Raw genomic sequence first — 12844 nt, 5'->3', positions numbered from 1 at the left:
AAAAAAAAAAAAAAGGAACCAATTGGTTCAATCACTGTCACAAAAAATAGGGTGGTTGGGTAACTATTCATAGTACCACCAATTTAGTGTATACAAAACAGTTGCTAAGACAGAGGAGGCTGGGAGACCATCAGCTTTGCTCACCGCGATACACTCCCACAACTCCCTCCCCCCTCTGTTCTCTGTCTTCCATTATTCGTGTCTTTTCCATTCCTTCTTTCATTCTCACTTTATTTTTCTGCCTATTCAATACTCCTCGCGATCTTGTTTTGCACATTCCATCAAAACGTTATCGTGGTTATCGCATCTAGATAACCCTCGGCACAACAATCGCTCAGCAGCCTGCAAGGCGGTTGACCACGTTGCTGTGGTTCGGAGTTTTCTTCAGGCCAGGGTTTTATAAGAACAGACCAGACGACTAAAAAAATTTAAAAAAAGGCTTACACTCGGTTACCTACGTCAAACCCTGGTTTGATTTGAACAACCACAGACGACCTACCTATTCGCCATGCGGGCCTTCCAGTTGATACCGGCGGTCGTCTCGTCGCTGGTGTTACTGTCGCAACATGCTGCTGCGAGTCCTATGGATATGGAAGGAGGCAATCTCGATAGGCGAGGTTGCTCCAATCCGTGCGGCTTTTACAGTCAGCTCTGCTGCACGTCGGGCCAGACCTGCATCACCAATGGTGGTCAAGCAGTTTGCTCTGACTCGGGGAGTGGCGACGGCGACTATGATTACCACACCACCACCTGGACGGAGACTGATACTAAGACCTATACCTCGACATGGGACAGCCAGCGCGCGACCCAAACCGCAGTTGCTGGAGGTGGCTCGGGCTCAGACTCTGGGAGCTGCGATTCCTCCATCGGCGAAGAAAAGTGCGGAAGTACCTGTTGCGGTGCTGCGTATGTTTGCAGTAACGGACAATGCATCATCGGAAGCTCCTCCATCTGGGCCACTGCCACGGCCACACCTCCGGTGCGAGGTACTAGCAGCGGCTTGTCGACTGTCACCGAGACCGGAAATCCAACAACCACGCAGGCTTTCGACACGCCTGTGAACACAGATGGGTCGCCCGCGATTGGTGTCAAAGCTCCAGATGATGATGGACTTAGTGGTGGTGCAATCGCCGGTATTGTCATCGGTACCATTGCAGGTGTCGCTCTCCTCCTGCTGGTGTGCGCTTGCTTGTGTTGTCGTGGAGCCTTGGTCGGTTTGGCCGCATGCTTGGGGATTGGACGGAAGCGAAACCAAGATGACCGTTACTCGCAGGGCGGCAAGCCTGAGGGACGTGCTTGGTTTGGAGCTAAACCACCTGCTCAGAACGAGGCCGGCGGCGAAAAGAAGTCCAGATGGGGCGGTCTGGCAACCATCGGAATCGTCCTCGGTGCGCTTGCGTTGTGCCTGGGTTTGAAGAGACACAGGGACAGAGAGCATGACGAGAAGAGCAGTTACTCCTACCCAAGCTCATACTATTATTCCGACTATTACACCAATTCGAGTATGTCTTGCACTTCCCAACGTCCCATGACGTCTGATGCTAACTGGTTTATAGGCAGCGCAAGCTCGGATAGGCGGACAAGAGATACGAGACGAACAAGAGACTCGAGGGGCACGAGAGCCACGAGAGACACAAGAGATACGCGGCGGACTAGAAGATCTCGCGCGCGTTCGGGGCGGTCATAACGAACGGACACGACATTCAACGACCTTTTCGACCTTAAAATCATATTTCCCTGCTATCGACCCAAGTATTTCGAATCGATTACGGATACGCATAGAATAGTACCGCCTCCGATATTACGTGTACCATGATTATTATTTCCTGATGTTATGTTTTGATGGATTTCGATACCTTTTTCCTTTGTCTGGACGAAATTGACGGTGTACATACGACGAGGACCGGGGAAACTGATGATAGATAATCCTTTATGACAATTTGTATGTTAGTATGAATATATGAGCAATTAATGATATCCACCTGCATTATAAAGAGGCTTCTCACCTGATTTGTAACAATCCAACTCATCAGTTGAAACAAGGCATTGACCATCTCGTGCCTGCAAATTCCGCTCCTGCGAGTCCAGTGCAACCTGCATGCACTGTGTCAGTAAGTAGAGGGATAGCATAATCGCCGCCTGATGCCCCTGACGGCCGTCAGCTGAATCACCTGTCTGGTGATATGTAACAATCAAAGGATCATATTGAGGTCTATCCTCAATAACGGCAGTAGTAATAGTGGAGTGCGGACACAACAAGGCAGAGTCGAAGACTGGCAGAATAGCGGAGCACATGACTTGGTGCCTCCCCGCCTCCCGAACCTTCGTTCTCCTCGACACAACCCGAACTGCACTCACTCCGACCAACTCGCCTTTACTGCTAAAGAAAACCAAATTCGTCCATGAATCTCTCGTTGGTATTTAATTCTTGACATTTTACAAATATCCTATACAGCATTGTCGCCCTTCATCGCCCTTCGTCGCCCATTGGTCGCTGTCGATTCTCGCAAGTGTCATCCCTCTGAGTGCTAGCAAGACCGAACACTTCGACCCCCGTCATGCTCCAAACGCAGACTCATCACGTCTTTTCCCATCAGCATCAGTACCCGCAAGCTGATCCATCGTGGCTGCACCAACAGCAACAGCAACAACATCACCAAGCCGCCCAGCAACATCCGCACCAACAGCAGCATTCGCTGGTAGCCCAGCAACATGCCCAGGTCCAGGCTGCAGCGGCCGCGGCAGCAGCTGCTCAACAACAACACTATAGTCGAATTGCGATGGCCGGAGCTGCCGGTGCCGCGAACCCACCACAAGGTTCCGGCGCTGGAGGAATGGGCGGAGATGCAGGCTTGTCCGGTGCGATTTCGGTGATCGACGGTGGAATCAGTGAGGAGAATCGCAAGGTTTTCATCTGGGTCGCGGAGCTGCTGGATCCCAATCGTCGAGAGGCGGCGCTTATGGAACTCAGCAAAAAGCGGGAGCAGGTGCCTGAACTTGCGCTGGTTATCTGGCATTCTTTTGGTACGAATTCTCTTCCCCTTCTATGCCGTGATCACTGCAAAAACGCTAACTGTTTGAGCTTCTAGGCGTTATGACCGCCCTTCTCCAAGAGATAATTTCTGTTTACCCGTTGTTGAATCCCTCCCAGTTGACTGCAGCTGCGTCGAATCGTGTCTGCAATGCACTCGCTCTGCTCCAATGTGTTGCGTCTCACAACGAGACCCGTACTTTATTCCTTAATGGTATGTGAAGGGAAAAAGCTTTTGATATTTTTCTTTGAATAGGTCTTGCTGACGCTCTTTCTTCAAATAGCTCATATTCCTCTGTTTCTCTATCCTTTTCTCAACACCACCTCCAAGTCGCGCCCCTTTGAATATCTTCGTCTTACCTCCTTGGGTGTTATCGGTGCTCTGGTGAAGAATGACTCGTCTGATGTCATCAACTTCCTCCTTACCACGGAGATCATTCCCCTTTGTCTCCGCATTATGGAGACCGGCTCGGAATTGAGCAAGACCGTCGCCATCTTCATTGTACAGAAAATTTTACTCGACGATATCGGCCTTGCATACATTTGTGCTACTTATGAGAGATTCTATGCCGTCGGGACGGTTTTGAGCAACATGGTCACACAGCTTGTTGAGCAACAGACAGTGAGGTTACTGAAGCACGTTGTGCGCTGCTTCCTTCGGTAAGTGCGATGGTTATACTCATATCTCGTGGTGAACATCCATTTTGACCGTTTCCAGCTTGAGTGACAATAGCAGAGCCCGGGAGGCCTTGCGTCAATGTCTTCCCGAACCACTCCGGGATGCCACCTTCTCCTCCGTCCTTCGCGATGACGCAGCCACGAAACGCTGCCTTGCACAGCTCCTCATTAATCTCTCTGACAACGTGTCCGACGGCGCTCCGGGTATTGCGATGTAAATCACGAGGCACAAAAAAGCATCACTTCATTTTTCTTCCTTTCGTTCTAATCTACTTTGATATATTCGACACTTTTTTACGAATGCATGGGTCGGGCTAAGGCGAACAACGGTTGATCAGGCGCATATAATGTGAAACACGGCACAAAAAAGAAAAGAAAAAGAGACATGCGGTCGACGAGGCCACGGAATACTACGAAAAAGAGGAAAAAAAGGATAGCTTCTCTTTTGGTTTGTCTGTTGCACTGAATTTTATACCGGAAAATTTTTGGGATCTTGGGGATTATCACGTCCACTGTGTACTAAAACTGTGCTTTTCCTACTTTTCGCTTCCTGGCTTTGTTCTGTTTTCTTCTTTTCTATTGTTACCCTATTTTTTTTTTTTTTTTTTTTTCATATTTTTCCCCCCTTGTTGTTCCTGCGTGTGTCATCATCATGGTATAGGCTTTGTGAAGGGGTGTGGATATGATTGGCGCAGTCTTCTTTTTATGCATTTCCCCTGTCCTCTATGTTTCCTTTCCTATTCCTCCATATGAGATAGACCTTCTTTGAGCGAGAGATACCAAGATCTAGGTTTTTGTTCCTTTTATCTGCTGGTCCTAATGATTCGTCCTAGTTGCATTCATGCCAGCAAAGTTACTTTCGATCTACTGCTTGATCTTTCGGACTTTGGCAATATGTCATTTCATTCACTATGCTGAGGGTGCATTATGAGGACTGGTGGTTGACGATATATCCGTCGGGCTGGTCTGTTTTCCGTACAAATTGCGCTCATCTTTCATACTCTGTACTAATTAAGTTGGGTTCAATTGTATCCTATTGACAGAACAGAATACAATAACACTTAATTTATAACAATATTATTCTATGCTGGTGAGCTGAAACAACAATAACCTTATCCAGGTCACCTGACGGGGCGGTCTCGACGCGCCGCCTCTCTGAGCTCATCGCCAACTTGCCTCCTCGCCCTGCAAAAAAGACTCGGCGCGCCGCCCGAACATTGATCAGTCCCTTGAATCAATTCACTTCTTCAAGCTCTATCAATTTGTGAATTTTAATTGATTTCCTTTTATTCGAATAAGAATAAGGACAGCAAGAAAGACCCAGCAACGTTCCTCCCCTTTACGACGAAGCCTGCCCTCTTGCGCCGCGGCGACCTGAAACCGCCGCAATGGTATCGCGAAAGCGCAATCACTCGGAGGCAGGCGCTGCACCGCAGAAGGCCCCGGAACAGCCTGGATTGCTCCATCGCCTGCGGAATTGCTGGGAGTTTGCCAATCTGATGCAGTATATTTCCATGTTCGGGAAGCCTATGAAGATTGACGAGAACTTCGGGATTGAGGTATGTCCAGTCCAGCCTTGTGTTGTTGCGAACTGCGCCCAGTGAATATACAAGAAAGTCAATACTAACGTTTTGACCTTGTGAATGATAGGACCTGGAGACCGAATGCTTGAAACCTACCCCCTCGGAGAAACTACTGGAGATCGGCCTTTGTCTTCTCAAATGGATATCGTCGCATCGAGGTCTTACGTATGTCTTCTCGCGCCGGGTTGAAATCGGGAAAGGAGACTAATTGGATGTCTGGGAAATAGGTTCGACAATTTTGATGAGTATACGCGACGCCAGTATAATGCCAAAGCCCCTCACCTGCCGAACCCCTTTGGGCAGGATGAAGTGCCCAATCGATTTCTGGACTTCGATGTCTTCCTGAAACTCCGTGTCCTACACCAGCTGTCCGTCTGGACGTTTTGGAACCCCGACCGTATCCGAGAGAAGATGCCGGAGCAAAGGGAGAATGATCAGACTACTTGGGTGGGTCATTGCGTGACTATCTCCAGACACTCTGCTTGAGTTACTGACATGTCGCAAGCGTATCGAAGAACTAGGGTACGATAGCGAAGACCGATATTACTATGTCCTGGATGACAACCGGCTTTATCGCCTTACCTTCCCACCAATCCCTCCTCCGAAGTCGCAGCCGAAGTCCAGAAGCAGAAACGCGCGAGCCATGAGAGCCTCCAAGCGAAGACGGGTTTCCGAAGCCGCCGGTGAAGATTCGGATGATGCGAACACGGACGCCAATGGCGATACGGCGAAGGATTCGATGAACGGGATGAAATGGGAATGCATCGCCGTAACGCTGGCGGAATACCAGGCATTCCTAGATAATATCCAGAAGACAAGAGACCCCGACGAGAAAGTTCTAAGGGACCGTCTCAATGAGCAAGTCATGCCCATCATTGAAAAGGAGGAAGAGGCCCAGCAACGGGAGATTGTCAAGCGCGAAAAGGAGCTTTTCAACATGGAGCTGCTTGCCGGTGCAAAGAGGTCCAGCCGTCTCGCTGGAAAAGCGGAGAAAGAGCGACAAGAACGTGAAGCAGAGGAAGAGACTCTGCAGCAGCAGACGGAACTAGCTGCGGCTCGCAAAGAAGAAGCCAAACAAAGGAGAATGGAACAAGATAGGGAGTCGCGGGTCAACCAACGGGAACAACGCATTAAGGAACGGGAGCGAAAACGCATTGAGCATGAAGAAGAACTGGAAAGGATAACTGCAGAGCAGGAGAAATTTGAACGTGGTGAGAGCAGAATGTCGGGAAGAAATCTCAAGGCGGAACTGGAGAGACGACGGAAGGACCTGGAGGAGATCTCGCAAGACGACCAATGGATCTTTGATTGTTCAGGCTGCGGCGTGCATGGAGAGAATCTAGATGACGGTTCGCATAGTGTCGCATGCGAGAGATGCAACGTGTGGCAGCATAGTAAATGTCTTGGTATCGGGCAAGATGAAGCGGAACAAGAAGACTTCCATCTTGTCTGTCGGGACTGCAAGCGCCAGGAGGAGGAAGCAAAACTACCAAAGCTTCCACTGTTGAAGTTCCGGGTCGATTCTGCTTCGAATTCTCCATCTGCGGAAGCACCACACCAGCAGCAGCTCCAGGAGCAAGATCTGCCTTCTTCTAAGAAGCCCCAAGGACCTGGCTTTACTAATATTCAAAATGGCTCTCCCTCAAAACAGTCCACACTGCCGCCATCACTGTTTATGAACACAGGTCAGCCTATGTCACCGGAGCGTCGTCGGTCGCAGCCAGTTCCTCGGTTTTCTCCGTCGAAGAGTGCGAATGGCTTTGGTGTGTTCTCGAAGAACCCGGTGCCGACGAAACCATCTAGCCAGCCTCCGTTGCCGCCAGTTCAGCAGTCTCTCTCTCGACGACCGTCAACGTCCAACTCCGTGCAAAACCCATTTTCATCACCCATCCAGAACCGACCGTCCATGTCCCCAACTCAGGGAAATCGCGACGTAGGCCCTCTGGCAGGGTTTCCGGCCGGCGCTCCCTCGAATGGCGCACCTTGGACTCCTCATGGACAGCATCAGGCACCGCGCCCGAACGGTCCCAACCGTGGAGCATCCGCTTCATTCCAAAGTAACCCCCCATCCTTTTCCGCAGCAACACCTAGCAACCCTCAATCCTCCCCTCCACAGAGCTCACACGGTGGCATGCCCCTGTCAGGAATCAGTCCGACCAAAAACTCGCCGCGACCGATGACATCGGGGAGTATACCAGGGGCGCCGATACTCCCACCAATCCAGAAGCTCGAACCGAGTCCGAAATTGATGGGACGAAGCTCACCGGATGCCCCAGTCCCTGCCCCTGTCAAGTGCATGATGCCCGAGCAGGAGGAGCGGCGACAACGGGAGAATTCCCTGATGATGCGCGGACGGAATCCTTCCCAGAACCAGGGTCAAGGTCAGGGGCCGTCGCTGATGTCGTCCCCATCGCTCAATCGGATTCCACCCCTAGGACCGTCAGCTGTGGCACCTCAGTCTACTGCTGAATCGGAGCAACTGCAGAGTCCCACAAAGTAATATTCCTTCTTGTTTTCTTAATGAGGTTTTGCGTTCAGATATCATGTTTTAGTAGACTTATCACTATTGAGTTATTGGTTTTTTTGTTACTTTTTTTAACTGTTATAGGGTGGTTCCTTCCTGTCGGGAGCTAAGCCAGGGACGAATATGATGAAGCTGGAAACAATATCCCCTACGAATGATGGCAGCACGATGACAAGACCCAGTTTATTGATTAAACATGTGGATACCACGAGCTTGATTGAACGTCGTGAAGAAAAGGCCGTTTTTTATTTTGATACTTTGATCTTTTGCGTTTTCTGGGATGAATTGGGATGTGTTTCACTTGGTTGCCGGATAGAAGAGGCGTTGGAGGCTCAGGTTCACCTTTTCTTTTCTTTTTCCTCAATTCCTACAAGTGCTTATTTGCATTTGGACTGCAGACAGGAATAAACAATCAATCGAGGTTCCTTTTGATTACTCGATGACAATTAACAAACACAATCCGATCTATTGTATTGCGATCCGAACCGCGTCAGCTGTAGCTGGGATAAATACTGTACAGCAACGTAGCGGAAGAAGCAAAACAATGTGCTAGTGCATCTACTTGTAATACAAATCGGTCAGTTATCGACACCCCTCAAAGCGTCCGGTTTACACCAAGCGGTTCCTTGCCTCTGCATATTCTGCATATCCGCAGCTGCATAGTGGGTGGTGTGTGCTTGTATACGGGGAGGTATACGGGTAGAGGGCATGTACAGGTATGCACATACGTCTACAGCAGGAGATATGTACATACAGACAGCGAATGTTTGATTATTTGCGATTGCAATTCTGCAGAAGCTGAAGATCCACCTGTCTCAGAAATAAAGGGGCACTTGTACGTGTATACAAAGCAAACAAGCCAGTGACAGATACGATGTATCTCCGGTTGATTGCTTAAGGTATGGATATAGTAAGATATTCGGATACAATCAGTGTAGCACGGAGCAGTTATAGTACCGAGAAGTTTGAAATATATATCATTTCCTGCTGGCCGGACTCGAGAATGAAACGGCAGATGGCACTAGTTAGCAAAGGGATACACCGATATGGAATGCTCTAGACTGGTTACTCTGGCAAACTGTCATTCTCTTTGTACGTGTACAAGCACAGGTACATGTACAGATAGGCATACATCGAGTCGAGTCGCTGCTGACCTCACGAAACATGTGACCCATCACCAACGCCATGTATTTGGAATCATGTCGGTTACGACAGTTTTGCCTGGACAATACAAGTGCTCCAGCTATCATGTACATAATTTTCGACAAGGATACGACATGGAGTGCATAAAATATTGGGAGCAGGTAATATTAAGTTATTGTCTGTGAATCTGTCAGGTAAATCACGCGCAATCCCTCAATCTATTATCTTGTGTGGGTAGTAATAGTAGTGTTGTACTGTAGTAGTTAGTAATAGGAGTTGGTGATAGTTAACTACGGGTTTAGGGATTAGGAATAATACGGTAAGCGGGACAATACAAGCACCGATCGCGATTCGGAGTGGCTAACCGAGCCAAAGCTGTCAGGAATGGGTGATTATGGATATCTCCACAATATCAGAGTTAAAATACAAAGATACGACAGACAATCGAGGATAGTATCATCATATACCAAAATAGCGAACTCATCCCCCGCAAACCGATGATCGTATCCCGTCGGAGCCGAAGATTCGCCATATGTGTATACATAGTGCGTATTATTTGTTATTACTGTACCGTAATCTCCTCCCCGCTAAGTAAACTCTGGGTAGATCCATGGGCACTTTGATTTGACACCACAAACTAACTACGGAGTAGAGCTTAAAATGTCAATTCGGTTATGGTATGCGCGGACGGCTCTTTCCAATTGGTTAGCAGGTCGTATTCATAAGTCATAAGTACCCGATTGTTGCAGTATGAGTGGTTATGCTGATTGACTCATGTCTCTCTGCGCTGGTTGTAGATATGTCGATATGTTGTGTCTAATTTTTAATTTTGGATATCTGTCATGATATTTTGGCTATCGGCTACCCCGTGCTCTATGGACACTCTAATTTTTCTGTCCCGGGGAACGTTGACGATATCTCGATAGTAATATCTTATGAACTCTTATGAACTTACTCATTAATAATCAGCACAGTTGTGGTAAGTATGCCGTGCCCTACTTTACCCCTAGTAAATAACGATGAACACAAAGCTGTCCCGACTGGGCATCCCGGAAAAAAAAAAAAAAAAAAAAAAAGAGAGAGAGAGAGAAACTGGTTGGCTTGTCGCGTTTGCTATTGTCACTCCACACACTGTACCTAGAGTACAGAGTACTCCATACAGATACTACGATATATCATACTTACGCAGACACACACAGACACAAGGCAGACCCACGCGGGACGACCCTCTCCAGACCCTACCCTTAGCCAGCCAGCCAGCACTGACACTAACAAGCGAAAGTAAAAGTACTGACAGCTGTTTGTCCCCGAATCGAAAATGACTTTCGGGAATTACATAACAGCCAACTAGCAGACGAGCTAGTTATCTTTTCCGGCCGGCGTAATTCAGTCAGCTGCGGCAACGGCAACCATGACAGAATAGGGAAAGTTTATATTGTCCAATCACGAAAAACGAAATGAGGTGATCACTGGTAGGAGGTGGTCTGTTCCTATCAAACCGTTCGTTGGTCCGCTTTTTGACAAGAGATCATGGCGTCTGCGTCTGCGCGCCTCCGGGGATGTCAACTCCCCAACACGGGATCTGTTTTTTTTTTTTTTTTTTTTTTTTTTTTTTTTTGTTTTTTCTTTTTTTTTTTTTTTTTTTTTTTTTTTTTTTTTTTTTTTTTTTATACGAATCCCGAACCCCGATGTCGACTTTTCCGCATCGGGTATGGACCATTGCACTTGTTATGTACGTACCTGCAATACCACGTTGTGGTGATCCCAGGCCAACACGAGGACCCAACTACTTAGCTCTGGTACCTGACTGACTGACCGATACCAAGCAAAAGTCCCAATTCATGTCGTGATGGGCTTCAATTAAGTTTCATTGATTTTTGTAGAAAGGTCGGCTAATTGATCGACACTGCTGACAGTGATTGTCCAAATTAGGACGTTTTCTGATACGACCTCACCACACCGTTTCAACACTCGACAGCCATCGAGTCATTCGTGCGACCAGCCGATCACCGATAAATAGACAAGGCAATAGGCGACTAACGCGTGTGAGTGTGATTTTGGAAGCCTTAGTGACTGTTAGCAAAGTTTCAATCCTTGCAGAGAAAGCTGTGGCGTTTCAAGCCTGGAGTTAGTAGATACGTCAGTGTGGTAGAAATGCCTCATGCTCGCAGGACGCTGTGATACTGTAGGGGAGACTGTTGCCCTGGGAGTTCCTTCTGTTCGAGTTCGAGGATCAGGTCCTGATGTGCAACCAGGGCACCACGTGCGAAAAATAGATGAAACACATGGAGTACGCCAGCATGAACACAAGAGGGTATATTCTTAGTCTTGCCACACACAGACTGTTATTATTCTTAGATGAAACACGGTAGGACAAGCAACGTTCCAAAAGGGAATGTGTAGAGGTTCTTTGAGCCGAACAAAAGACTAACCAAGAAGGCAACTGTTGACCGTCTCTCTGCAAAAAGACTGAAAGGAAAAAGGTGAGAAAATTTAAGGTGAAGACTGCATTGTAAGACTGGGGACTGGGGTCTGGGAATAAAGCCAGCCTCGTGGCAGAACCCAACCACTCCTATTTTAGGAAGGTGGATGGTCATTCACACCCGGATTAGGATAAGTAAAACGCTTGGCAGAGGGCTCGAGGGTTCTTCTAGAAGGATTATCGAACTCGCTTTCTGCGGGATTAGGAGGAAAGCGAAGAGGAAATGGAAGGAATGGATCCCTGTCGGAAATCGTCTGTCCATGGGTCAGTGTTAAAGAAAGAAAACGAACATGGCTTGTGCGTTCATGAAAGTCCATTTCAATATATGCCCTATAAAGCAGGTGGATACGTGTGGAGTGTATCAGACAGCTTTGTGTGGAGGAGATTGGAGAATATTTACCATTTATGTTATAATAGTTATACTCCTTCTGCAAGGTGATAAGATAATCCAAGAACCGTTGCAGCAGAACCAAGCACATGGTGTTGTATCACCTTCTTTATTCATCTTCTCCTTTTTTTTTTTTTTTTTTTTTTTTTCCCACCCTGTCTGTAGAACTGGCCTCAAGACAAAGAAGTAATCAGCGTTCCTGCGTAGCCTTTTTCATGACATCCATATTGGGGCCCTGTCGAGGATTGCTTTACTGCAGGTCTCGTCTCATCCTTTGCTAGGAATACATGTCAGCTTCCGGATTAGGCAAAGCCAGACACGGGAGAGAGCATATGCCATAGGCGCCAGGCGCCCGAAATTCGATGATGTTGCATTGCATATTATCCTTGTCGAGTCTGACTCCTGTATAGTACTGGTAGTAGTACTCGCCTAGTGCTGTAGTCCTAGTGGTACAAATGATGCTCACGTCAAAGTGGAGAATGGCAGCGATCGATCAGTTCTCGTGCTACATCAGCCGACAATGATCTGCAACTCGGTGGATCTCTTTTCCCTCCTGTGGTTGCTCCACCCTTACCGAGATCGAGATTCCATTGGTCTGTGTGCCAAATGTCGCCAGCCTTGGCATGTTTTAACTGGTCCGATAAGCTTCCACGTGACCGTAACGGAACCAATGGCTGATTCATGCCTCAGGCTAGTTACTACTTCTAATGTTTGTATCGTAATGTAATTACTGCGCTAACTCGATGCAATACAAGATCGCTAGAAAACCCACTCCGGGCGCACCGGATACTTCAACCCGAACCAATCATACTTCCCGTGGCGTATTGCAATGGTCATCGGGCCCCCCGGTCATACCGCTCAAACTGCGCCAACCAGCCTGAGGCTCGGCCATTCTATTTTTTTCTTATTTGGATCGAGATGGATATTTGTCATGCCTGTTCTGTAGCTAGATTAGGTTGATATTGGGGCACGTACGGGAGTCTTATGTAGGTATAGGGACCGTAGAGTACGCGAT

General features: G+C 48.0%; 4 protein-coding genes across 4 annotated transcripts; all 4 read left to right on the top strand.

Annotated features, from left to right (window-relative positions):
* Positions 1-104: 104 nt before the first annotated feature.
* On the top strand, positions 105-1997 carry ASPGLDRAFT_49537 (uncharacterized protein). Its single transcript, XM_022547130.1, has 2 exons — positions 105-1502; positions 1557-1997. The coding sequence occupies exons 1-2, from the start codon at positions 509-511 to the stop codon at positions 1685-1687; spliced, it is 1125 nt and encodes a 374-aa protein (XP_022398824.1). The 5' UTR covers positions 105-508; the 3' UTR covers positions 1688-1997.
* A 561-nt stretch (positions 1998-2558) lies between these two features.
* ASPGLDRAFT_130721 (Rcd1-like cell differentiation family protein) lies at positions 2559-3927 on the top strand (the record flags this gene model as incomplete). Its single annotated transcript, XM_022540982.1, has 4 exons — positions 2559-3024; positions 3090-3245; positions 3316-3691; positions 3750-3927. 4 exons carry the CDS (start codon positions 2559-2561, stop codon positions 3925-3927), a joined length of 1176 nt encoding a protein of 391 aa, XP_022398823.1.
* Positions 3928-5097: 1170 nt separating this feature from the next.
* Positions 5098-7792, top strand: ASPGLDRAFT_131186 (putative PHD finger domain protein; the record flags this gene model as incomplete). The annotated part of the gene is made up of 4 exons (XM_022541016.1): positions 5098-5268; positions 5360-5457; positions 5520-5739; positions 5798-7792. The coding sequence occupies 4 exons, from the start codon at positions 5098-5100 to the stop codon at positions 7790-7792; spliced, it is 2484 nt and encodes an 827-aa protein (XP_022398822.1).
* Positions 7793-11068: 3276 nt separating this feature from the next.
* Positions 11069-11684, top strand: ASPGLDRAFT_49533 (uncharacterized protein). Its single transcript, XM_022547129.1, has one exon. The coding sequence runs from the start codon at positions 11121-11123 to the stop codon at positions 11283-11285; it is 165 nt and encodes a 54-aa protein (XP_022398821.1). The 5' UTR covers positions 11069-11120; the 3' UTR covers positions 11286-11684.
* The last annotated feature ends 1160 nt before the right edge of the window (positions 11685-12844 follow it).

The sequence above is a fragment of the Aspergillus glaucus genome, assembly GCF_001890805.1.
Source record: "Aspergillus glaucus CBS 516.65 unplaced genomic scaffold ASPGLscaffold_16, whole genome shotgun sequence".
NCBI classification, from domain to species: Eukaryota; Fungi; Ascomycota; class Eurotiomycetes; order Eurotiales; family Aspergillaceae; genus Aspergillus; species Aspergillus glaucus.
The sequence above is the reverse complement of the archived record's forward strand: the minus strand, read 5'-3'. Positions and strand labels throughout refer to the sequence as shown.

What these genes read in the sequence shown, in the direction of transcription:
- ASPGLDRAFT_49537 (XM_022547130.1), top strand. Translation starts at nt 509, where the DNA reads ATGCGGGCCTTCCAGTTGATACCGGCGGTCGTCTCGTCGCTGGTGTTA. An exon ending in CGACTATTACACCAATTCGA is followed by an intron (nt 1,503 to 1,556) that starts GTATGTCTTGCA and finishes ACTGGTTTATAG; the next exon opens with GCAGCGCAAGCTCGGATAGG.
- ASPGLDRAFT_49533 (XM_022547129.1), top strand. Translation starts at nt 11,121, where the DNA reads ATGCTCGCAGGACGCTGTGATACTGTAGGGGAGACTGTTGCCCTGGGA.